The sequence below is a fragment of the Haliotis rufescens genome, unplaced genomic scaffold, assembly GCF_023055435.1.
Source record: "Haliotis rufescens isolate VD_foot unplaced genomic scaffold, xgHalRufe1.0.p SCAF_6, whole genome shotgun sequence".
In the NCBI taxonomy this organism is placed as follows: domain Eukaryota; kingdom Metazoa; phylum Mollusca; class Gastropoda; order Lepetellida; family Haliotidae; genus Haliotis; species Haliotis rufescens.
This window is the reverse complement of record NW_025964334.1, coordinates 12,340,264-12,367,965: the sequence shown is the minus strand read 5'-3', so window position 1 is coordinate 12,367,965 and position 27,702 is coordinate 12,340,264. Positions and strand designations below refer to the sequence as shown.

General features: G+C 39.8%; 1 protein-coding gene across 9 annotated transcripts in view; it reads left to right on the top strand.

Moving 5' to 3' along the window:
* Positions 1–27,458, top strand: part of LOC124135487 (ligand of Numb protein X 2-like) — a 102,574-nt gene extending 75,116 nt beyond the window's left edge. For 5 of the 9 annotated variants that reach the window (XM_046500871.2, XM_046500870.2, XM_046500874.2 and 2 more), the window contains exons 3-15: positions 9,271–9,363; positions 10,355–10,470; positions 11,401–11,528; positions 12,037–12,120; positions 12,242–12,371; positions 12,924–12,990; positions 13,730–13,760; positions 14,445–14,561; positions 15,474–15,647; positions 16,970–17,092; positions 18,002–18,192; positions 19,478–19,636; positions 20,298–27,458. In XM_046500871.2, coding sequence (XP_046356827.1) covers positions 9,271–9,363; positions 10,355–10,470; positions 11,401–11,528; positions 12,037–12,120; positions 12,242–12,371; positions 12,924–12,990; positions 13,730–13,760; positions 14,445–14,561; positions 15,474–15,647; positions 16,970–17,092; positions 18,002–18,192; positions 19,478–19,636; positions 20,298–20,433 — 1,549 coding nt within the window. In that variant the 3' untranslated portion in view covers positions 20,434–27,458. Of the gene's footprint in view, positions 1–4,004; positions 4,158–9,270; positions 9,364–10,354; positions 10,471–11,400; positions 11,529–12,036; positions 12,121–12,241; positions 12,372–12,923; positions 12,991–13,729; positions 13,761–14,444; positions 14,562–15,473; positions 15,648–16,969; positions 17,093–18,001; positions 18,193–19,477; positions 19,637–20,297 lie in introns of all 9 variants that reach the window. The other 4 variants (XM_046500877.2, XM_046500876.2, XM_048385520.1 and 1 more) reach the window with 1 other exon arrangement.
* The last annotated feature ends 244 nt before the right edge of the window (positions 27,459–27,702 follow it).

Here is a 27,702-nt window from a genome sequence, read left to right as displayed (position 1 = left end):
AATATTAGATCAACGGTAAAACTGAAATTGTGATAGGATCTGAAGTTGTGGAGACAGACGGTGTTGTGTTGACTGGACGAGTGATATCTGGCCAGCTGTTGCATCGTGTCGACAGTGGTATAGCTGTGCCAATAGAGCTGCTATCAGATCGGCATCATTGAATGAATAGCGCAATAGACACAGGCATAATAGGGGCTGTCCAAAATAGTCAGATGGATTGGCTGATACTCTTTGGCAATGAATGAGGGGGTGATTAGCTTTGGCAGTTTAGGGGGACATTCGTGTTCGAGTCGTTGGATGTGGCTGTTGGAGGTCACTGAGTCACAGCACAGGTGAGATAGACGATGAGATGGGATATTTACTGTTAGCTGTGCTTGTGAAACCTGACTACTTGTTTTGAAAATAATTCCATGTATGTTTTGATTTTGGATTGATGAGTAGATTAATGGTGGATTTAGGAGTGCGAACATTTGATAATGGTGTTGATGGTATTGTATTGAATTACCTCATTATTAAGGTTGGATTCCATACTTGTAGGTCTATGTACTGTTGATGAGGAAACATAACTTTAACATTAGGTTAAGTGGGCAGTGGATTAGCTGAGTGGTTATGTACTTGATGATTTAACCAAGGACTGGGTTTGAGTCCCAAAATTAGTTTGTTTGTTTTGTTTGTTTGTTGTTGTTTAATGCCACACTCAGCAATATTCCAGCTACATGACGGCGGTCTGTAAAATAATAGAATCTGGAACAGACAATCCAGTGATTGACATCATGAGCATCGATCCACGTAATTTGGATCAATGACATGTATCAACCAAGTCAGCGAGCCTGACCACCTGATCCCGTTAGTCGCCTTTTACGACAAGCCTAGTCACCTTTTACGACAAGCATGGGTTGCTGAAGACCTATTCTACCCCAGAATCTTCATGGGTCCAAAATTAGTACAAGCAGACTGAAAGATGTGTTAGTTAATTATTGGTGTCTCCAACAAAGATTATGAAAGACTTTATCTGCATTTAGAAGTTGGAAATAAACATAACAAGGAGTGCTACGGATAACAACTTCTGTATTTAGCATACGCGTTTCAGGTAGGGGAAATATTCGCCCCGAATATGTCTCTAGGTTTGTCAGCACCCTACCTGTGCTCGTGGGTTTCACCAAATTGGTAAATGTCTGAGACTTTAATCATTCTGATCGTCCCACATTTAGCTGACACGCCATTATGTGACGGGAATACTAAACCCAACTCACTCACTCAATACAAGAACCAACAATCCGATAGTTGTATCGATGTATCGTAGATCATCCCACTCCTCTATACCTACTTCTGAAACAATCAATACTTGCACGTGTACGCACTGAAAAGCCTACAGTGCCGGTATATTCCGAATGCCTCAGGAATGAAAAATAATTATGTTCAATGTCCTGGATTTGTACAACGGGTGACTCAGTAAACAAACAAGTAAACATGTAAATTTTACTGCATAACTGGGATTGGTTGATTCGTATATGATAACTCTCATAGCAACAGATGTTTTGTCCTGAATTTAATAGTTTGTGAATAATTAGTGTTACTTAGTGCACCATATATATATATATATATACATAGTGTTTTCAGCTATTCTGGAGTGTGGTAATTTTCAACAGATGCCATCTTTTAGCGAGTGTAAGAGTTACCTGCAGGCCAATGTGGTCGTGAGCACTAGTTGCATTACTTGATTACGTTCACAAGTTGGTCTATCTCATGGCCAGTTCATTGAAGTGTGGCGATGGAGCTTTTGGTTATTTTCCAGTATTGATATATTGATGTAGATGTAAGCTTTTCAAACTGCAGTCGAATGAACAGCCTGTTTGCTTTTCAGATTGAACAGTCAATGGTTAATGAATAATTTAGGCTTGCAATTTTGTAGAGAATGAGTACTTGTTTGTTTTCATAAGTTAGAGAGTTGTACATCACATGGATGGGAGTAACTGGCCCACTCAGGCTAGAATACACTTGTTAGATTTAGGTTAATGGATTTAATTTGAAATTGTTTACTAAGGTTGGAGACAGTTTGTTTATAAAATAGGTTTTTGTTTATGATATAGATTTTGTTAATTGAATGTAATATTCCATTATGAGCGAGGGGGTGGTGGGTGTGAAGGGAGGGTGGTTCTGTGTGGTAGAGGAGGGGTGTATGGTGGGTGATGTGGAGAGGTGGTATGGTTACAGTGGTTGGGGGTGGAGGGAGGGGGTGGTGGGTGTGAAGGGAGGGTGGTTCTGTGTGGTAGAGGAGGGGTGTATGGTGGGTGATGTGGAGAGGTGGTATGGTTACAGTGGTTGGGGGTGGAGGGAGGGGGTGGTGGGTGTGAAGGGAGGGTGGTTCTGTGTGGTAGAGGAGGGGTGTATGGTGGGTGATGTGGAGAGGTGGTATGGTTACAGTGGTTGGGGGTGGAGGGAGGGGGTGGTGGGTGTGAAGGGAGGGTGGTTCTGTGTGGTAGAGGAGGGGTGTATGGTGGGTGATGTGGAGAGGTGGTATGGTTACAGTGGTTGGGGGTGGAGGGAGGGGGTGGTGGGTGTGAAGGGAGGGTGGTTCTGTGTGGTAGAGGAGGGGTGTATGGTGGGTGATGTGGAGAGGTGGTATGGTTACAGTGGTTGGGGGTGGAGGGAGGGGGTGGTGGGGACATGGAATGCTGTGTGGGTGGAGATATGACGTGAGACATTCGTAACATGAAACCTTCCATATTCCTCGTGAGCGAACGATGCGTGTTGCACTGCGTACACTCTTGTTGGTTCATGTTTACTGAGGGGGCACGGGTGGCCCAGTAGTCTAAGGCGCCGCGATTCGCTGTGCAGAGTTGCGTCCTTTGGGCACGCCTGAAACCTATGATTGTGGGTTTGAATCCCGGTCCGCCCCAATTATGTTTCTAGGTTTGTCAGCACCATACCCGACACGCCGCGATATAACTGGAATACTGTTAAAAAAGGCGTTAAATCCAACTCACTCACTCACTCACTCACTCACTCACTCACTCACTCACTCACTCATGTTTACTGATGATAAAAATAATTTTGTCATTGATAAGGCCAGAACATATTTATCGCTTTGCAGATGACCCTTAAACCCCCCAAAATGAACAGAGAGTTTAAGTTCACTGAAATATGCATATTTCAAATATCTGTGTATTATTTTTTTTTCTAAATGTTCAGTGAATGAGGTTTCCTTAAGAGAATGACAGCACATGATATTTATAATTCAGTATTTAATCTCTTGATATCCTGACCCAAAATATCAGTGTTACAAATCTCATTGTGTTGGCTTCAGTGAAACTGTTTTGCAAGAACCGTATTCCACGTAATAAGCGCCCCGCTCTAATAAGCGCCCACGGCGACATTTGCTAAGATATTGGCTAGTGAACAATCCCAATTAAATTAGCACCCCTTCCGATTTATCAATGTACACAAGACTTATTTATTCGCGTATAATACGCACTCGTGTGTTATATGCACCCTTAATTATGGGCATTTAATTCTGGAACATATATCTGTCGTACATAAACATTTCAGGCTGTCAGCATAAACCACGAAATTTATCTTCCAACTCTGTTTTTTTCACCAAAATAACATTCTAATAAGAGCCCCCTATTTCTAATTTTGAGAGTGCCCTGGGCGCTTATTACGTCGAATACGGTAATTCTGTGAACTCACACAGTGTTCTCGAGATACAGCACAATGCTTCCCTAGTCCATCTGTACAGTGTTGTTAGCTCGTGAAGATCAAATGACACCAAAGTTTTCCTCATCTGACAAGGCCTGTTTCAAATTGAAATTACATTTCCTGCCATTTTGGGTACTTTGAGGAAACTCCCGGCAGTGTCTATGTAGGACTGATTGGTTGTGTTGGTTTAAGATGATGGTGTGTGGAGCTTTACATTACTGGTTGCTAAGGCAACGATTTAACTGAATGTAGGTGGTCCAGTTTCTGTAATATGTCTCCTGAATTATTTGCTTTTGCCAAATCAGTTTGATGTGATAAGTGGGTGACAATGGTTCCATCGTGAGGGAGAGGCGGATATTTTCCCGTCGGCCATGATGGAATGGGAGAATGAAACACTTGACGGATACAATGGACGAGTTGGCCAAAAACTACGAGCGGGTCCTGCTAACTCCATTTGGGTAAGTATAGTGAGTGAGTGAGTTAGTTAACGATTAGCAGTATCAGCAATTATTCAGCCATGTGGTAAGTACTAAGGCAGGTTAGCTCACATGAGCCTTGATTAATAACACGACCTTAGCGCTAAGATTGTCATATTTACTTATGATAACTCCTGTATTTTAACAATGATTTATGACAAGTAGCGCTAAGGCTGTCATATTTACGGATGGTAGCTCCAATATTTTAACAATGATTTATGACAAGTAGCGCTAAGATTGTCATATTTACTGATGATAACTCCTGTATTTTAACAATGATTTATGACAAGTAGCGCTAAGGTTGTCATATTTACGGATGGTAGCTCCAATATTTTAACAATGAAGGCAAGTAGCGCTAAGATAGCTTTGTGGATCAGTGCCAAGGATCTTATGAATCAAGTGATCTTAGTGCTATGGTGATTGCATAAAGAAAGTCCCTGAGGTCATTGTTGACTTATGATACATGTAGTTGTACTGACATTGATTATATCCCCCTGCCATGATGTGGGAGGGGGATACTGGAATGTTCTGTCTGTCCTTCCGTCTTCCATCCATGTGTTCTTCCATCTTTCCTATATACAAAACAGTGCATGTATGATATATTATGTGATAAACATCATCATTTGAAAACCATTGACTCTGAACACATCCCAGTGCCTGAGTGTTGCTCTCAACAGAACATTTAAACTGTTTACTAATGGTGCATGGTATTAGGCTATAAAAAAAATAATAGTCTTGGTTCTCAGGCACCGCCCACATCATCATAAAGTTTACCGCACATTTCAAATTTATTTCCATTTTAAAAAAATATACAAAAATCCTTTAATATATTCCAAGTCCAATGATAGTCAAATACCATATTTCAGTATTTTACTCATCAAGGAATACATTTATGTAGGGAGGTCCTTTCCCACAGCTGTTTATTTGGTTACATACTAGTTTAAACACACACACACACACCTTTATTTTCAAAAGCCATTGCCTGAGGACCAATTATTTTATTTGTTTAAGCCTTATATATACCGCTATATCGGTAATTTGAGGTTCATTCTTTCCATGATACATATCACAATATCATGTTTTAATGCTCGGTATATCAGGTCATTTCAAATAGCAATTATTATCAGGTGTTTAATGTTATACTCTCGACAAATACATGTTTCCATAATTCTAAAATGCCAGTTCATATTCTGGAGTTTGTCTGTGGCAGTGATGTAACACCAATTGCATATTTATTGAATGAGTAGACATTATGCTGTTCCAGCATCTTGTTTTGTTCCATTTATGAACTTCAATTCCTGCATTGATGTTTCAAATTGCTTCTTAATTCAAAGTTTTGAATTATGCAATATCTTGTGGAACGTATCCAAATAAAATATTTTGATACACTTTAAACATCCTATACCAATCCCTACTGTTTACAAAATATACCCATCTACCACTGGTTTTATTGAGATTGCCACTGGTTTTATTGAGATTGCCACTGGTTTTATTGAGATTGCCACCGGTTTGCCTGCCCCAACATGGAGATAACGCAGCTGACTTCAGACAGATGTAACGTCATCAGAGTAAAACCTTATTCACTTTGGCAACAACAGACCAAGTTCCAACCAATCAGACAAATCCGATAGTGCATCTGACCCAATACAAACAGTTCCCATGACTCCCCAGGCAGCTAATGTAGCTAATCAGAAAACAGTAAAAGAGCATTTCAAAATTTCATGGAAGAGACACTTAAGAAAAGACGAAAATTCAATAAGTATTGGATTCGTCTTGATAGTTACTAAGTCTAATACCATTAGGAAAATAGTTGAAATGTTTCACACAAACTGGAAGGTCCATGAAAGAACAATTAGCCAGTTTAATTGCCCCCAACTTGCATGGATCTTGGCTACTGCTCTGACCCGTACAAACCCCTGTGAAGAAACTACCGAAGTGGAACAAATATCGCCTTTATTGCCGTGTCTTTATTGTTTCTTGATAACCAGGTGACAGTGATCGACCTCGTAGGTAATCAATGATCGCATGATCAATGTAATTATTCTCCTAATTTTATGTTTGTGTGTGTAAGTGAATATTGTCTGACTGTGGTAACTAAACCATTAAGTTCACGGAGGTACACAAGTTTGATGAAGAAGCTGGGGGTTTGTTTCCACAGCAGCCATTTTCAGTGTTAGAACAAATAATTAGAATGATTTGGCCTAGGTGAAATGTTGGGTTTGTTGATTAAATCATTTCTCTAAGGCTCAGTTATTGATTGTAAGAATTATATCTTGACTTTTGATGCTTGTCTGTTATTAAAACAAGAAATTAGCAATATTGCAAGCGGACGTGTGAGTTGGAAGAAAGAATTTACTTACCGGTGTAGCTCGATAAGCTGTAAGAGGAGTGTCGTAAATTTTTACATTGCCATGGCAATATTGAAGCCATATACTGATGACCTAGAGCTTATTTTGGTGGTAGTTATGGTAAGAGTTATGATGAGTAAGATGGCCAATAGCAGATAACATCTTTGAGACAGATGCGTCTGCAATACGTGTCTGCTGTACTGTTGGGATTCAGTTTTTAGATATTTATATATGTGACATGGGTGGCCCAGTCGTCTAAGGGCTACAATTAGCCGTGAAGAGTTGCATCCCTTGGGCATGCCAAAAATTGTTGGTTCTCATCCTGGTTCGCTCCGATTATGTTTCTAGGTTTGTCAGCTCCATAGTCATGCTCGTGGGTTTCACGAAAGTGGTAAACGTCTAAGACATGCATCACTATGGGCTTTCCTACCACATTAAGCTGACACGCCATGATACAACTGGAATAAACTCAACCCTGTCATGCTGTGAGTGTTAGTCCTTAAATATATTTCCAAGATGAAGAGGAATCTTTTCAGTTCATGGTCAATACCTCACAGGTGTGTATACACAGTGTGAAGTCAAGCAACGTCAGATGCGGAGAGTCGTTGGATGGGTGACTGTGACTTGGCAGCTTGACTGCGGAGAGTTTCTTGGGCTTTGATCCTGCCCCACACTGTAGCACATGAAACTTTGAAATGTCCTTCTGTTCAACAAGCAGTGGATGGGTACCCGGTAGGAGGACATTGCAATGTGGTTGTTAACCTTCTAGCATCTAACAGACAGATTGCGTTGTATGTTCCCCGGGGAGCTCAGAATGATTGTTGAGTGCAAACTGATCCAGTGATCGGGGTAATAATAGCGCTTTGAGCATGCCCCTGGGTGGTGTGGAAATAAGTGCAATATAAATGGCCTATTAATGTTATTCAGACCGCCTCCGTGGTCTAATGGTAGAGCGTCCGCCCGGAGAGCAGAAGGTCCGGGGTTCAATTCCCAGCCGCGTCATACCAAAAGACGTTAAAAGATGGTACGTGTTGTTACCCTGTCTGGCGCTCGGCATTAAGGGGCTAAAACAAGGACTGGTCGGGTCGGAGTCAGTACTGTGTCTGAGTGGGGTATTCATGTTAAACTGCGGCATGGTATCTCAGTGTGCTAGCACTATAAATCTACATCAGTCCAGACTAGTACAAGCAGCCACACACACACACACACACACACACACACACACACACACACACACACACACACACACACACACACACACACACACACACACACACACACATACGTGCATGCACGTCGCTATCTAAGTGCAATAATCTTGGATGCGATATTAAACCCCATTTCACCTCACCTCACCTTATTCACATTGGTCAGAGCTACTGCTGATTTCCTTCTCGCTTGAACCAGGCCCCACATGGCTTGTTTTGTTGGGTAAAAATAGCGACCACACTGCAAAGATCCAAAGTTTCCATGATCCAAAAGGCAGAAGAAAAAATGGCAGATTAAGACTTTCAAGGATAGAAATCTATCAATGTTAGTGCTGGAATTATTGTAAATTGGGTTTATATGTTGGGGTTAATAAATGATATATGGACTGCACTACTTGCAGGATCAGGATTATATTGGGGTCAACAAGCATCAGAGAGAGGCTCATTAGCAGCGGCCATTTTGAAACATGGGCTCAGCTGATGGCTTTGATGTTAATGAAACAAAACCAAGATATTTCATTAAATGGTGATTAAGCTTCAGTTAATAGGATAATGTAATTTGAGACTAAAGTTTGTGAAGCATCTCGGTCATGGATAGCAATTAAAAAGCTATCCTAAATAGTTTGTCTTGAATTTGGCTTTGGTCCATATCTGTGGAATCATTTTGGTTTCCAGGGTTTAAGTGTCATGGTTTATGAGCTGAAATGGTGGGTATGTCATATCAATCAATCAATTTGAGACAGTTAACAACACAAAAGCTTTAAATATATTTCTCAAGAATTTTATCCAGGTGAGCACAACCTCTCTTGAGCATATCAATGGCACTGTTGAAAAACAGTGTTCTGTGCAGAGGTTCTTTAATATTCATAGTGATGACAATAAAGTTTTATGATGATTATCATATTACAGATCATTATGATATTTAAGATTATATGAACAATGATAATAAAAACTGATTAGTTGAATATGATTTTGATCAAAATGATGATGATGATGATGATGATGATGATGATGGTGATGATGATGAAGTAGCCAGTTCCTGACTCTACTCTAACATCACCAGGTATCATCTGATATTGATCAGCAACAGCAGCGACATCTGCATCTAAGTAGTTGTTGCCGCTGCTGCTCGTCAGGGATGATTATCGAAGGCAGTGTAATGAAGTAATTGTGATATGATTTATGTGAAGTGAGTCACTTTACAGTCATCTTCAAACTTTTGTTTCCAGCCTTTGTTTGTTATATTCTGACAATGAAATTGTTTCGTATTTGAAGCATTGTGTTTAATATTATGAGCATGTCCTTGTATAGGGAACCATTTTCTATGTCATATGTAGGATTGATACCATTTTGTTAGATGTTTGATAAAATTGACATTAATATTGTGATATCAAATACACACTACAAGAGTTTTTCCATTATTATTATTATTGTTATTTTGGAATCCTCTGGTATATAATAGTATGTAACGCTTGTCTGTGTATGGTGTAATGAATGTCCTGTCTGCCTGTTGTTATAACATCCGTTGCCTTGTTACAGATTGCTGGACAAGTTGCTGATCGTGTGTCCTAATGTTGATTATTGTGAAGACGTGTTGCAGCGCTCCGATCTTGAAGCTCACCTCCTCCACAGGTAGGTCATTTCCGTGGGCATTCTGGGTAATAGTAGGTCCCAGCAACCTATGCTTGTTGTATGTTTGTTTGTTTGTTTAACGCCACACTAAGCAATATTCCAGGAATATGATGGCGGTCTGAAAGTAATCAGACAATCCAGTGATTTACGGCATGAGCATTGATCCACGCAGTTGGGATACGATGACATGCATCAACCAAGTCAGCAAGCCTGACCACCCGATTCCATTAGTTGCCTTTTACGGCAAGCATAGTCACCCTTTACGGCAAGCATGGGTTGCTGAAGACCTATTCTACCCCGGATCTTCACGGGAAGCTTGTCTGTACAGGGGTCTTAATGAATCTGCTGGTCTGTCTGTGAGTTGGTTGATTGCGTGACCTCATCTCCTGATGGCATGGACAGCATCATTCCAATCACCAGATTGTCGGTTCCGAACTTGATTATTTTATAAGCCACTGTCATATAGCTGGACTATTGCTGAGTGTGGCATTAAACAAACAACAGACACTCAGGATTTTCTCATCAGAATGGCAGTCTTTGCAGAGATTTATCTAGGATTCCGAACAAAGTGCCACTGACAGGCAAATAGGGAAAAAATGGTGATATTTTTCAAAATTAGATTTTTTAAATGTTTTTTTTTTGTAAATCTGAGGATTTGGAATTTTATTATTCAAAGTTGGTATTTTACCAGTCATTTACTGCAGACATGGGGAGGAATATTGGCCTCTGAGCAGGTCCAGATAAATTCCTGCTTGGGTACCATTGCTTTGGCCTTTCATTATGTGTTGACTCTTCTGAATTCAGTAAAATGAAGAACATGTTTGTGATAGTATATTTTTAAAGAAAGTTGGCTTCGGGGATTGGCCGATTTTGTTTTAAATTTCTTGGATTTGGGTCGTAAAAGTCGGCCTGTACCCATAATATTAAGTAATTTGTGTTTGTTTTTGTCTGATCGGATGTTTTATGAACCCTGTGACTTTCCCTGCTCCAGATGTCGAGGTGCGGTGACGCGGTGTATCAAGGCCAGTCTTGGGTGCACGTTTCAGGGTCCACGCAGTGCCTTACAGAGCCACCTGTGGGAATGTCCCTACAAGGACCAACATGCAGGTATGCAGTTATATCCCCTTGGAGTTGCACAAGCTCCATGGCAGTGTTTTCTTTGTAAGCCCTTTGTTACTTTCACAGTATCATCACTACCACCGGTGTGGAGCTTGCCATTACAACTTTCTGTCCAGCCAAGAATGTACTGACGTATATTTTTGTGAGTGTCAGTGGGAATCATATGGTTAATTTTATTAAGGCACACAACTCACCCCTTAATATTTTCCAGATATTCGTTTGTTTGTTTAAAAAGATTGATTTAAGATAGCAGATTATTACTCCTGTTTGTATTGTACACACATATACCCAAAAAGGGATGACATAGTACTCACATGCTATTATCTCTAAAACTACACCTGAAGATATGATTACTTACAATGTGCTCTGTTTGAAATTGGAACTGGATTTCCTCAGTTCTGGGTTAAATAGTGCCCCAGCAACCTCTGCTGGTCGTAAGAAGCGACCTAGCGGCTTTGGTTTTCAGGCTTAGTAACCTGGCTGAAGGCATGTCATCGTACACCCTCATCATGACATGTTGCTCATAACAGACCCGTGAAGATCCGGGGTAGAATCGGTCTTCAGCAACCCATGCTTGCCGCAAAAGGCGATCGGGTGGTCAGGCTTGCTGACTTGGTTGATGCATGTCATCGTAATCCAATTGCGTAGATCGATGCTGATGATGTCACTCATTGGATTTTCTGGTCCAGACTCGATTACTTACAGACCGCCGTCATATAGCTGGAATATTGCTAAGTGTGGCGTTAAACAACAAACCAACCAAAAATGTAATACCAATCAGTGGAATGTCTGGTCCAAACTCAATTATTTATTGACTGCTGTCATATAGTTGTTATATTGTTCAACACCAAACAAAAACAAACAAACCAACACAAGTGCAATGGGATGTTTGACTGATGTTGTGACTGTTGACCGCAGGTCAGAACCCAGTGGTGGAGGGAGAGGTGTCCACCATCGAGATCCAGATGGACACGCACAATGCCTCCCCCGGCAAACACAGCCAGGACCTGGGGATCAGCGTCGTCGGGGGATGTGATACGCCGCTGGTAAGATCTGCTGGACAAGTCTTGCAGTCAACTTGCTAGTCAAACTAACTCACTCACTCTTTGTCGTCTGTGCAGAGTTGCATCCCTTGGGCACACCAAAAACCTATGATTGTGGGTTTGAATCCTGGTTCACCCCGATTATGTTTCTAGGTTTGTCAGCACCATACCCGTGCTCGTTGGTTTCACGGAAGGGATAAACGTCTGAGACCTGCATCACTTCGGGCTTTCCTCCCACTTTAAGCAGTGAAACATTTATGCATAGATTACTTTGTGGACATTTGAGATATAACAAAAACAGTTGTTTTCTGTCCTTGACAATTGTCGTCATTGACAATAACAAGTCGATTTAGGTAAATCTAAACTTTATTTCATCACAATAGTTTGTGTAAGTTATTATCAATGACAACGATTTCATATCGATAATTGTTAATATTTTATTCCCATCGACGATTATCAATCTTTTTAGCCAGCCCTAGTTGTGATGTTACAGTCTGCGTGTATTCCACAGGTATGCACGGTGATACAGGAAGTCATCAAGGGGGCAGTGGTGGACAAAGATAGCCGACTGTTGCCAGGCGACCAGATTCTGGAGGTAGGTCACTGTAACAGTGTGCCCAAATAAAAACATAAGCAAAACCTGCTCTGGTTTTCCATGCATGTTGGTTTCGATGTATCAGACTGAAACCAAACTGAAAACTACGTATGATGTGCAGGTGAACGGGGAGGACCTGACACAGGCCACACACCTGCAGGCGGTGCGAGCGTTGAGCGAGTGCTTCCCCCTGTGTCGACTGACGGTGTACCGGGAGAGGGCGGAGGAGAGCAGGCCCATCGAGAAGGAGGGTAAGGTTGTTGGAAACCGGGAAAATTGTCCGGATTTACTTGATGAAAGATGGTCTGGGTTGTTAAAAACGGGAGAAAGTGTTTGGACTAACTTGGAGAAAGATGGTATGGGTTGTTAAAAACGTGAGAACGTGTTTGGACTAACTTGGAGAAAGATTGTATGAGTTGTTAAAAACGTGAGAAAGTGTTCGGACTAACTTGGAGAAAGGGAGAAAGTGTTCGGACTAACTTGGAGAAAGGGGAGAAAGTGTTTTGACTAACTTGGAGAAAAGAGAGAAAGTGTTCGGACTAATTTGGAGAAAGGGGATAGGCATTGCTATATGACTGCTCATAGCATAGGCCATAGTCTTGAATGGGGAAGAAACTGGATTGGGCGATCAGACGATGTTAACTTTGTGTTTGAAGGGGGAAAGAAAGAATTTAAGATTTAAGACTTGTATTGACTGTCTGTGTAAAAGGGAACTGAAATAGGTTACAATGTATATAGGTTGTGTATTCAGTATAAATGACATTCCTTGTGTATTATTTCGTTCATTCCTTTCATCTTTTCAGAAATACTGAAGATCACTTTGGTTAAGGTTCAGACGAAGCAGCTTGGTATTCGTCTGGTCGGAAAACGGTGAGAAACATTTGATAATTGTTGCATCACGGTAAGTAAGTTAATGAGGAATTTACTGGAAAAGAGATCATAATTATGTGAAAAAGAGACGTGAATTAACTGGAAAAGAGCCCTGAATAAAATGAAAAAGAGATGTGAATTAACTGGAAAAGAGCCGTAAATTAACTGAAAAAGGGACGTGAATTAACTGGAAAAGACATCTTAATTAAGTGAAAAAGAGCTGTGAATTAACTGGAAAAAGAGTCTGAATTAAGTGAAAAAGAGACGTGAATTAACTGGAAAAAGAGTCTGAATTAAGTGAAAAAGAGACGTGAATTAACTGGAAAAAGAGTCTGAATTAAGTGAAAAAGAGCTGAGTTGGTATGTTGGGAGTAATTTTGTAACCCAGAGTTTGAGATGGCTGTGATTTCAACATGAACATAAAACACTTGCTTCATAACCATTGTAACTTAATACATGACCTACCAGGTGTACACAAATAAAGTTATCATGGAGCAAAGTTCAAAACTGATCAATGTTTGAGCATCAGTGCAGCTGGGAGTTACTTAATGGTCTCATACTCTGTGTCATTGCCTGGCTACCCTGGTGTAGATTTTGACCCATGTATTATGGATTGAACTTTGTCAGACCTAAAAAACAATTGCCATAAAGGACTCTGATGGTTTGCAATGACTTGCATGAGGATATGAAACATATCTTTCTCTAGTTAAGTAATGAAAATATCTTTGTATTTTCACAGGAATGGCCCTGGAGTGTACATTCTGAATTTGGTAAGTGGTGCCCTCATTCAGATGTAGTTGAAGGAAAGATTAAGTTACTGTGATGGACACACAGACACACACACCAACAACCAATAAAACATGACCAGTCTGTATTGTGATAGTCTGTGATCCATAAGTGAGTGAGTAGGGTTTAACGCCGCTTTTAACAGTATTCCAGTTATATCATGGCGTGTCAGCTTAATGTGGGAGGAAAGCCCAAAGTGATACAGGTCTCACACGTTTACCACTTCGGTGAAACCCACGAGCACGGGTATGGTGCTGACAAACCTAGAAACATAATCGGGGCGAACCTGGATTCGAACCCACAATCATAGGTTTCTGGCCAAGGGACGCAATTCTGCAAGCGAATCACGGCGCCTTAGACGACTGGGCTACCCGTTGATCCATAAGTATAGCAGTCTTCAAGAAATGACCAGCACATAAATACTCTACATGTTGTGACCCGTGAAGATCCGGGTCAGAATAGGTCTTCCGCTACCCATTCTTGACGTTAAATGCATGTCATCATATTCCAATTGCATGGATTGATGCTCATGATGTCAATCACTGGATTGTCCAGTCCAGTTTCGATTATTTACAGACCGCCTTAAAAAAGCTGGAATTTTGCTGAGTGCTGCATTAAGCAACAAACAAACAAACAAACAAACAATCAAAGTGTGCGTGTTGTTGCAGATCCCGGGCAGTACAGCAGCGTATGATGGCCGCCTGAAGCCGGATGACCGTCTGCTGGAGATCAACTGCCAGGACATCTCATACGGCACACAGGAACAGGCTGCCCATCTCATACAAGTAGGAAACTCACCACTACAGAGTCATTATACACCTCCCTAACGTGTCAATACATACCTCTCGGAACTTGTGTCCTGATACTTAAATTGTATTGTTATAGTCATTTCATGACTTCTTTTGTTCCATGTGGACTGTCTACCTCGAGGTGCTCACAGGGAAACAGTTTATGTTTTATTTGAATGATTGATTGACTTTGGCTTGTACGTAATCAAAATCATATCCGACAGTTTTTTGTGATAGGTGGTCATGTAATACAAGTCAAGTAGTTTTCAGACTGGGTTATTGCAAAATTTAGTAAATATTTCTATTTGAGAATTGAAACAGGAAAGAATTGTGAATCTATGCATGGGTAAGCTTAATATCGGATTTTAATGAGACTGTAAAATGTCAGTAGTTCATGGATGTTGAGGTCGTTGTGTTCATGTGGAGGTGACCGCCTCCGTGGTCTAGTGGTCGAGCGTCCGCCCGGAGAGCGGAAGGTCCGGGGTTCGATCTCCGGCTGCGTCATACCAAAACACGTTAAAAGATGGTACTTGTTGTTACCCTGTCTTGCACTCGGCATTAAGGGGCCAAAACGTGGACTGGTCAGCTCGGAGTCACTACACTGTGTGGGGTATTCATATTAAACTGCGGCATGGTATCTCAGTGGGCTAGCACTATAAATCGGCATGAGTCCGAACTAGTACAAGCAGCCACACAAACACACACATGTGCATGCAAGTCGCTATATAAGTGCAATAATCTTGGACGCAATGTTAAACCCAATTTCACCTCACCTCACCTCACCTCATGTGGAGGTCATTGTGTTCATGTGGAGGTCATTGTGTTCATGTGGAGGTTGTTGTGTTCATGTGACGGTCATTGTGTTCATGTGGAGGTTGTTGTGTTCATGTGACGGTCATTGTGTTTCAGACTAGTCAAGATAGAGTGCAGTTTGTGGTGTCTCGGAAGAGTCGTCCACAGACTCCGGATCTGATCCGATCTACCTCAAGCGACACTGCCAAGTGTGGTGCTACCTTCGACTGTGATAGCATGGAGAACCCCATGAAGGCCCAGTGCAAGGAACGCATGATCAGCCTTGCCAAGGTCAGTCGAAAATACGACTACGTCATTACTTCATACCATAATATGTCAAACAACGAAAAAATCACAAACATTATGTTGCCATGGATGCTGGTAAGGAGGGGCATTATTTAGACCTACACCGTCTGCTATGACAGTGTCATGTTTATCGACTGGTATGAAGTCTGTTTATGGTAACATGGTAAAGAAGGTCATTATTTCGACTTCCACCGTCTGCTATGACCGTGTCATGTTTATTGACTGGTATGAAGACTATTTATGGTAACATGGTAAAGAAGGTCATTATTTAGACCTACACCGTCTGCTATGATCGTGTCATGTTTATCGACTGGTATAAAGACTATTTATGGTAACATGGTAAAGAGGGTCATTATTTAGACCTACACCGTCTGCTATGACCATGTCATGTTTATTGACTGGTATGAAGACTATATTTGTAACATGGTAAAGAGGGTCATTATTTAGACCTACACCGTCTGCTATGACAGTGTCATGTTTATTGACTGGTATGAAGTCTGTTTATGGTAACATGGTAAAGAAGGTCATTATTTAGACTTCTACCGTCTGCTATGACCGTGTCATGGTTATCGACTGGTATGTGAAAGTACAACTAACTGATAAAATATTGTCAGGCTTTGGTGTCCCAACCAGACAATCTTAACCAAATGCTGACTGTTCTTGGGGAAAGTTGGCAGCTATACTAGGATATACCATGTTTACTCTGATATAAAGAGATGTAGGTATTATGTCTAGGACATAGTTTTGCCTCCTCCTTTATTGGAGACCCAGCATCTCCATGGACATTTTGCCTTTTTTTTTGACAGAATTTCCGGGACTATTCATTGTATGGTAACTGAATGGGTATCAATCATTTACACATTTACAAGACCCAGCATGTATTAGATATCCAGCATGCATTATTGTAGGGACCATGTATTAGAGACCCTTTCACTCTGGTTTTTGTCTGGTCCAGACTCAGATACTTACAGGTCGCCTTCATATTGTTGAAAGTGGCAACAACGAACAACTAAAGCTTACCGCAGTACGTCAGATAGTACAGCAAACACTGGTATCAGTATTATTGGACAGATGACAGCATTGGAAATTAAGCATGAAATCTGGAAGTCCTTTCATTGCCCTTAAGTTAAATGTCAAAGATATAGGGGGTTCCTGGATTCAAATACTTTTAAAGCCAAAGACATAAAGATCCAAACACCTGGTCTCTTTTAATTCTAACACTGGATGATGACGACGACGACGATGACGATGATGATGATGACTGGTGATCGTGATGATGTTGATGATGATAATGTTGTTATTGACAGGACCCCTCTGAGAGCCTTGGCGTGAGTGTAGCGGGTGGTTTGTCCAGTTTCCGTGGCGACACGCCAGTCTACGTTACAAACATCAATCACAAGGGATGCCTGGGACGCAGTCGGCAGCTCAAGGTCAGAACCAGCTTCAGTCTCGACCATTATCACCAGAACACCAAATAAGCTGTCTGTGGATTTAGAGCTGAATATATCAGTCAATCAGTCGACTTGTGGACTACATACTACAAAACTTTAAAAGACTTCACTATCTGTTGCCTATTTCCACAAATTACCATTCTGTGTGAAACTGATAAATTGTCTCTTTGTAATAAGGTTACTTGTTAACTCTTAACTTGACAGGTCACAGATGACCATGCTTTTCTGACCATCCCTGCATATTTATGCAAACTGTTTCACATATTTAATATATCATAGAAACAGCCCGACCAACATGAGCAAGTTGCTAAAAAACTAAAACATGATTACCGTATTTCCTCTATTAGTCGCAGGGCTTCTATATATTTCGGACAAGCCTTTGACCCGGTGTCAATTTGAGGCCCAGCTTCTAATAGAGGAAATACGGTAGTATGAGTTTAAAGGAAAACGGATGTCCCGAATTGTCACGAAATGGAAATATTTTGTGTTCGTAGATATCCATAGATATATCTCAATCAATTGATTGACTCAGTGTTTATTAGAGGCCCGGCGTAGAGGAAATACGGTAGTATGAGTTTAAAGGAAAACAGGAATCTAACTAATTGTTTCAGTTGACCAACACACTTTGGTTCATGCTAGTTCTGTATAAGGTGCAGTATGTTGTGTTTATTCCATTTTGTGATTGTGGCTTTAGGCCCAAGTTTACCAGGAAGATCCTGGATAGAATAGGTCTTCAACAACCCATGCTTGCTGTAATATTGCTGAGTGAGGTGTTAAACAACAAACAGAACAAAATTTAGGCCATATGAATCCTTATGCCCTAAAATCTACAGGATCACTTTGAGATTTTGTAGGGAGATTTGAGTGTGTCGTGTGTTGTGTCCCCAGAAAGGTGACCTGCTCCTGTCTATCGGCGGCATCAACCTGCTGGGGCTGACCCACAGCGAGGCGGTCAAACAGCTCAAGGTCCAGTCCGAGACCAAGCTGCTGATGATGAAAGTGATCGAGGGGCCGGAGGATGCGGAGGAGGGGACACACAACTTCGTCCCCAACTGGTTGTTCTGGCTCCGGCTTCCTAGGTAGGACCCTAGTATCTGGACAAGACTGTCCCAACGGGATAATAGGCTAGCAAATGGATCAGGGCCCCGTTCTACAAAGTGACTTAAGCGCTACGATCGTCATAAGTCAGTGTTAAAGTATGGGAGTACGATTGTCTCAGCGCTTTGAGGTACAGGGCCCTGGTGCTTAGGTTCAGTGACCGACTTGATGGCATGTCATCTTACCCCAGACAGCATGGATTGTTGATCACAGTGTCAATCACTGGATTGTCTGGTCCAGACTCATTTAGGACGCCATCATATAGATAGAATATTGCTTAGTGTGGCGTTAAACAACAAATAAACAGGACAAAACTGGTAACAGGCACATTAACTGGGTATGAGGTGAAAACATTGGGTCATTTTCAAAACACATGTGGCCACACTCTTCGAGATCATGAAAAATCCCCTTAAAATCCGATATGCAGGTTATTGATGAAGAATCCCAATCCTCAGGTAACGTTAACAATGCATAGCATGTTTCCCATGGCTTCTTCCTCAGATGTAACGTTATGTATTGCTGCATATATGTTATATATTTCGTCTCAACAGCTTGTTTGTGATTACTGTTAGCATGTGTCTTCAAGGTACTCGTTCCAAAATAATAATTTAGCTTTGTCATTGAATTAATTATAAAGCATAAATATTATGTGCCAATAAATTTTTTTTGTGGGAATACTGCGAGGCCGCAGCCCCTGCAGAACATTGATGTTGCTCTCTTTAATCAAGACTATATCCCATGGATCTGCGTTATATTGCTGACTGTTCCATGAGGGGCTGTCGGGTAGCCTAGTGGTTAAAGCGTTCACTCGTCACACCGAAGACCCGGGTTCGATTCCCGACATGGGTACAATGTGTGAAGCCCATTTCTGGTGTCCCCGCTGTGATATTGCTGGAATATTGCTAACAACGGCGTAAAATCAAACTCACTCACTCACTCACTGTTCCATGATGCCGTGTCCCGCAGAGATTCCGGGTTTCGACCGGCATCCAAGCTTGTGGGTGTTACAGGTTAGAATTCATATCCAGTTACCAATGGAGGTCCTACCAGCCAGCTTAATAAATTGGGTGGTCAGACTCTGACTTGGTTGATTGGTTGTCATAATATGTTGACAGTGTGGACTCTTGTCCATCATATCAATCACTGGATTGTCTAGTCCAGACTCTATTATTTATAGACCGCCATCATGTAACTCAAATATTGTAGAGTGCGCTGTTAAACAACAACAAATTGATGCCAATGTGACATGAACTCCTCATTTTCCAGAGCGTGCCAGCTGCTCAAGACGATTACGTTATTGCGCAGTCCGTCAGGGAGCCTGGGTTTCTCCATCGTGGGTGGCTGTGACAGCAGCCACGGACAGATGCCCATCTTTGTCAAGTCAATCGTCCCTGAGACCTCTGCAGCCAAGGATGGGAGGTTAAAGTAAGATCCTACTTGTGTTTATAAAGAAATATGATTAAATTCTATATATCTCTTGGGGCATGTGTGGACCAGTGATCTTTGATGCTGCAACTCTTTATGTTGTATTTATCAGTTATGAGTTTGAATCCTAGAATCACCTTGGTTAGGTTTCCTGGTTTATCAGCACCATACCCAAGCTTGTGGGTTTGGAAATGTTATTTGATTGTGATGTCGTCTGATTGGTAACTGATGACATCACAATGGTTTGCAAAGCTTTGTGATGCAATTTCATTTGCAGTGATATCTCCTTTTGGAGATCGCTTGATCTGACCCAAACGATATCTCCTTTGGAGGCTGGTTTTGGATGATAAGTGGATTTATCCTTTAGAAACAAGATCCTATTTATGGTTTCTGTGAAACATGGTTGCTCTTTTGTACGCTGATGAGACTTGAGTAATTGTTGGATCTTCAGAAGTTGTCTTGATCAGGTCAAGGCTACGTAGTAGTTTTTGAACTGGAAGTAGGGTGGTAAAAAACTTTAAGCTTAGAGAAAATTGTGATTATGGCGCTGCTTCTGTTTTCGCAGGTTAATGCAAATACCTCTAGTTTGTTATGGCCCAAGTCCGAATGAAGTATTCCAGTCTTTTTGAGCTTATGGAATTTACATAATTTGTGTTTTCAGATGTGGTGATATGATCATGAGTGTCAACGAACACAGCTTACAGAATATACAACATGCCAAGGCCGTTGAAATCCTCAAGCTGATAGATGGCGCTGTGACGCTCACAGTCGTGTCATGGCCTGGAACTCTTGCTTGATGAACAAGAAATAATTGTGACTCTGTTTGGTGCTGTTTGTGCTTGATGCACACTGTGATCTAGGGAGGCCAGTTTCAGAGGAATAACACACGACTTGATTCAGGAGAATAGTATGTGGCCAGTTTTTAAAAAAATAATCCGTGACTTGTTTCAGGAGAATAGGATATTGCCAGTTTCAGAGGAATAACTCACAACTTGTTTCAGGAGAATAGGATATTGCCAGTTTCAGAGGAATAACATGACAAGTGTCGGAGGAGGAAGTCATGACTGCTGGTTGTTTCCAGAAATTATGATGTATTACATGTTCAAGGAGTATAACATTACTAGATCCAGATGAAAAAGACAGGTCTTTTGCAGAAGGACATTAGTTGCAAGAGAAGAACAGAATAATGTATAGATTTTTCCCAAAGTGACATAGCTTTCAACAATTCTAAAAATTTATTTTGATTCTCAACCCTTTTACAGTGAATAAAGATATTGTATTTCAGCGGCTAAAGTCTGCAAGTTTTGAAATAAAAAGGTATTTAAAGTACTTATGAGGAAATCAGTTAGAATTGGGGAAACCGTTTTTCAGAACGTGCCACAGATTCTCTCAAAGAAGATACAGAAATATGTGTTGCTATGACAGTACTGTTTGGTTTGAAAACAAAGGGTGGTCAGAGACTTGCTTGACTTCTGTGCCAATTCAAATGTTTGAAGAAAAAACTGGTCAGTGTCAGACAAATAGAATACTTGACCTTGAGTAACCTCAAGATGTTGAGGCATGTTGCTTTCTGAACAACTCATCATTATGTCCAAAGCATGGAATGAAGGCTGTGTGAAAAGCACTAAAACTAAATCTGCTGTTCCAAGACACATGTGGTGCCGGGATTCGAGATTTTACATGTATGCCGCGCCAGTGATTTTTATTTGCAAATGACCCTCACGAGCCACTTTCGAAGTCGTGAACATTCACAGACAGTTGATGATCAGATTCACACTACTGAATTCCAGTCGTCGTGTGAATGATTCAATGATTCAGCTCAAACTAGATCACAGACTTGTCGGGAGTTTTAGAAAAATAAGATTTGCCCAAAATGTGAAGTTTTGTGTCATCCAGAAGACTCCCTGGGAGTTTTTACTACACTGAGGACGTTTTTTTATAAATGTTTTCGTTTTCTGTTTATTAACCTTCGGCCTTTATGGCTCAAATGTCGTCTTCTGTTTTTACTTTTTAGCAACGATACACAAACAACCTCATGTTATATCAAGTTATGAATGAGGCAATATGATATTGTCAGCACATTTTATGATGGACAATTTAGTTGCATTTGATTTCAAATAATTCAAAAGCGCTTTTTCAAAAACAAAACATCAAATTTCAGTTGTTTTTTTATTTGAGGATGACCTTTTGAATGTGCCATATACCTAAATGAATTTATTACTTCAATTGTGTCATTGTGGAATGTCAGTTATGATTTATTCAGAATTTGTTTTTATTAATGGTCAAGTTGAATTTTTAGCTCATCTGACTGAAAGTCAAGTGACCTCATGTTGTGGAGCATGGTCCGTTCATCGGTCTGCCTGTTATTAATGTTTAGAGCTTCAACTTTTCCGGGGGCGGTGGGGTAGCCTGGTGTTTGAAGCGTTGACTCGTCACGCCGAAGACCCGGGTTCGATTCCCCACATGGGTACAATGTGTGAAGCCCATTTTCCGGTGTCCCCCGCCGTGATATTGCTGGAATACTGATAAAAGCGGCGTAAAACCGTACTCACTCACTCACTCACTCATTTAACATCTCTGAAACCACAAGGCCGAAGAAGCTGAGACCTCATGTTGCCTCACAGAACATAAATACAATTTTAAACATGGCCACCATGGCATCCATATTGAATATGTCATTTATGCCTATTACTCAGCATATATCATTCTGAAATTCTATATACAGTAACTGTGTGATCTGTGTAATGATATAAAATATGCTCTATAGCATATTTTGATTTTTTTTGTTTTATCCAGCTACGACATTTGACCCAAGTTTTTTAAGATTTATTGCAGTTTCAAGATATCCTCTGAAACCACACTCAGGTGTCCCCACTGTGTTATTGCTTGAATTTTGTTAAAAGCGGCGAAAAAACATACTCACTCACTGAAACTACAAGTTCTATGAAGCTGAAATTTTGTTGCAATGATGCCAGCAATGGTGTTCCTAAATTTCCTGATCTCTTTTTCAACATGGCTGCCATGGCAGCCATATTGAAAAGTCCATTTTTCCCTTTACTCGGCCATTAATGCATGCATCATGTTGATATGTCATCTGCAGCAAGTACCAACTAAAAGCACATTTGATACTTTCTGTGTAATGGGATATTTGACACAGGTTTGTTTAACCTTTGATGGTCTACCACTGTGGCTTCCAAAGGCGCCATGACAGTCATGATGAACATGAAGTTTGGCCCTCTACATGGCCGGATATACAAGCATCAACATGGAATAATAAACATGCAATGCTGTGAGGAAATCTTGTGTGCAGAAACATTTGTGAATTCTTTACCGTCACAGTCAGCTGGAGATGTATACTCCCCAGGAAGCTGAGATGAAAATTCAGTGGTCACTAATCCATTGTCTTGGGTAATAATGTCGCGCCCCGAGCATTCACTTGGTGAAATTTGGCACATTATAAATGGTCATTATTATAATTATTATTATTATTATTATTATTATTATTATTATTACTACTACTCTGTTAGACATTTCTGATCTAATGCAATTCAAATTGGTGTTAAACCAAACTAGCTTACATCTGATCTACCAAAATATTCGGGGAAAAGAATCAGGTGAGCTGCAGAACCTTTTTTTTAATGAAATTGACAAGTAAGTGTTATGAGTTGTTTTAAAATCGTGTTGTGAATATCTGGACAATTGTTTTTTTGTTTTTTTAAAGTTCACATTTTTTCACCTGATAATAAAACCACATTTGAATAAACAGGACAAGAAGGAGTATTTTATGAACAAGCAAATTCTGAGTACTTTATATATACATATATATATATTTGATTGTGATATATTCATGATAGATTGCAATAGAAATGTTCATCCCTTTATTCTAATGCTAGATGTGTGTGTTAACAGGTGAGCTTTTCTACTCCCGAGAGGGCATTGGTTGAATTCTGAAAGAATGTGAATGGTGGACATGTGACTTTGTGGAATCATGGTGTGTCAATTCGGACAGTGTTTTTTGTCAAATCAAATTATACAAGAATAGTGGTTTGTGTGAAACAACTGGTTTTAGACGGAAGGAATTAACTGTTGAATGGATGGTAGGATCAGTTTTGATGGACTTTGACTTTACTCGTGTATGGTTAAATGACAAGTGTTGAACGAAAATCCTTGATTTTGTTTTGTTTTGAAGGAAAGTATTTTGAACAAAGGTTAGTCTGTTAAGGAATAACATTGCAAATAATAAGTAACAGTTTATGATAAAATAAAATTTATATTTAAAGTTCTAAATTGTGAATGTTTTCATTGAATAAAACATGCTTTTGTTCAATTTGTTTTCTTATGGAATTTAAAAAAAATATCATTGTTGATGTTATTGGTAGAACTAAATTAGTAGCTTACTAAATTCACACTTTCAATGTTTTGCAAAACATTGATATGGATTCAACCTACAGTATTAAAACTTATTTGTTATGTTGATTTTTTTATATATGAACGTTTCGTCTTATGATTGTTGTAGTCAATGTTTTATTTATGTTTTTAATTAACTTTAAGACGTAAAAAAGATCTCCCCTCCCAGTGTACAAGAAATGTGAGAATGTATATGTATTTACGAATGTATATTGCAAATATTTCTACTTGTGAATGTGCGTCAGTCATTGTAAAATTGTACATAGACATCGTCAATTGCCATGTCAGTTCTGTTCACTCATAAGAGGCCTTTTTTCATTCCTAGATGCCTAACATCACATGCTGTGTGCTATGGTAGTGCTTTATTATATACTACTCAAAAAAACTTAAGGAACTCTGATTCTTTCATATAAATATAGTGATATGAAAGAATCTTGTGGTCCTGTTATTGAGTGTAGGAAAGGGTGATCCAACTTTAATGACAGATGTTTTTTGAATGTCAGATTTTCCAAATAAACAAAAACATCAGTTTGTAATTAAAAAGTAAACAAATGTTACTTATTAGATCGTGACTGCAGATAGTCAAACCATCATCTTTCGTTTTCGTTGTCACCCTCCTGTCACCTTGGGTCGTATATTTCACATTTCCCTGTATATTTTGTTTATGCAATTTATTCCTGGTCAGCTAGCATTGAAGCTACAGTTATTGTTTGCTCAGAAATCATGCAAGTATCCCATTCAGGTGTTTTTCCATTATTTTTCAGAGCAATTGCATTTACAGCAACGTTTTGTATAGTAGCTACGATTGCAATATATGTGTTCGCATCACTTTGACAGGCACCTGTCATTGAAATGTACAAAGTTCATCATTGTTATTTTATACCGTTTCCTATCGTGTATCATAACCAGGATGTTGTTACACACCATCTTCGTCACTTTTACGTTCATGCAAAACATTGTAACAAGACCAGCATCATTTAATTGTCATCATCTCGGTGTGTTTAGAGTCGGTCGAATCTCATCACTGCAAGTCTGATAATCGAGATGATTGAGATGATTGAGATGATTGAGATAATCGAAATGATTGAGCATCGCCAGTAACCAATCACCACCAGCAATTGGTTATTTGTTTGTTGGATCATGGTACCAGTTTTCTCAAGAACACAGTTTGGGTGGTTTATAAGATTCGTATGATGTTGTTTAGCCTCAAAACTCAAGTGAAAAACAACAACCTCCTCACACAGTAAAATTGTATCTTTTAATCTAATAATGATAACTCTACAGAAAGATCTGATATACTCTCCATGTTGAAGGTGAGGTGAGGTTAGGTGAGGTGAGGTGGTTGGACTGTAAATGCATTAATGCATGGCTTCACTGAATGCATGGTATTATTAAATAATACATGTTTATCATATATACATATATATAAGTACATATATACAAGTTATTAATTTCAGTCAGAAGTTGTAAAATAGAATAAAATAATATTCCTGAAAAGGTATGAGTAGTTAATGTAAATATCCAAATGACGTACAGGTTACGCCTGTAAGCAATAATTAGTGCTATTATGAAGTCTTTGTAAGTGTAAATACTGGATTACCATAGAAATAGGTTAGGTAGTTTTCCGCAATTCACAAGAAAAAGAATTTTTTTATGTCATTCAGCAGATGTTATAATGAGAAAAGGGTTTCAGAAAAACTGTTCACAGGATGTCCATCTCCATATTGGGGATGATTGAAGAAGCCCTCATATCTGAGGTGTCATGGTCAGCATAACACATCTGCTTCCTAAGCTGCTACAAACTGTTGTGCATTTCATCCTCAGCTTCATCCTCAGATATTACAAATTTGTCAGCGTGCAAGAGTGTCTTCAGTTTGCTATTTCTCATGTTCGGATTTATTTTATATCAGGATGCATCACATTTTTTAATAAAACAAATATACCGATCTTCCTTCCGCATGTTCAATGCAGTTTACAGAGAAACCTCAAAGTCCAAGAGACCATCGAAATGTTTCATTATCTGTACTTTGAGTCAGGAGGAGGGATGCAGAGTGCTGATGTGCAATAACTAAAAAACGATATTTTGTACTTTCACTGTTATGCTATGAACTGTTGTCAGACTTTTTTCCCCCAGTATATCTACACATAAATAGTCAAAAAAAAGTAAGCGTTTCAGCCCATGAAATCGGGTTAATTAAATATGCAGCGATTTGCAGGACTCTATTCAACATATTATGCTCCCTGATCCAGCCTTACCAACTTCAGCATCAATCTGTAAGCATCCCGTTCTAAGGTTGAAAATTTACATGACATATTTTGTGTCTGTATTTTACAGATATATTACAGAAAACAGAGCAGGGTGGGAGTATAAATTTGCCTCGTAACTTTTATAAGAAATGTTTGAGTTTTATTGATGTTGGAACAAGAGTTTTCACTACTGCTCAATCTCCGAAACCAAATTAACTTTTTGTTTATGGATATAAATGTTTCCCCTTTTGTCAATTTTGTAAACACACCACAAATATGGTATGTCTTTAAAACTCTGATTTTCAGGTGCAGATAACGACTGGTTTATTTATTGTGAAGCTCAATAATTCTGCAAATGATTCATAAAACACTGACAAAACTATGATGAAACCTAAAGCAATAGAATTTGTCTCAAGAAAAGCAGAAATGTAGCAGTCTGATTTTGTTTTGATATTTCAATTTAGATTTTACAAACTCAAATATGTACTGGCAGATTATATTGTCAGCTTTTGCATTTAGAGGTTGAATATTGTTTAAGTGGATGGTTGAGGATTTCTGAAAAGAGTACCATCTTGCTCAAGGTTTCTTCAAAACCATTTTAAAGACATGATATGAAATGTCAGTATTTCTCTTGCATGAATTTGATAGCATTATGTCTGAAAGCAGGGTTGATATGCCTAACGCAGTGACATAAATATATTTACAGGTAATCAACGAGCAATAAAAACAAATCCTGTCTTCAGGACAATTTAGAGTTCAATAATAATACTTTCACAATACGGAAAATCCTAGTCTTATTGACATTTGCTAGGACTTCTCAGAGCAAGGCATTTGGTGTTTTTTTCTTTTAAGAAGACACACAAGAACATTTTTACAATAAGTTTTAAAACTTAAATGTATCATGAAGTTAATCTTCTGGTTGTCTACCCAGTCTGCTGTGAGCTGGTCTCTGGCAATGGAAAAACTTCTTCTTCCTTATCTATGGCAGGGGAGGCAACTCCTTCTTCCTAATCTATGGCAAGGGAGGCAACTCTTCCCTATCCTGTTGTACATACTATGAATGTTTCTGAGTGTTAAGGGATGTGACCGTGTTAGTGTCAGGAGCGTCACCTATGACTGACTGTATGTGAAATGTGAAATTTTACACAAAATAAAATGTTCAAAACTATAATTGTTTTGTTATGATTGGTTGGTTGGTTCTTTAACGCCGCCCTCAGCAATATTTCAGCTATATGATGGCGGTCTGTAAATAATTGAGTCTGGACCGGACCAGACAATCCAGTGATTAATATCATGGGCATCGATCCACGCAATTGGGATCATGACATGCATCAACCAAGTCAGCGAGCCTGACCACCCGATCCCGTTAGTCGCCTTTTACGACAAGCATAGTCACCTTTTACGGCAAGCAT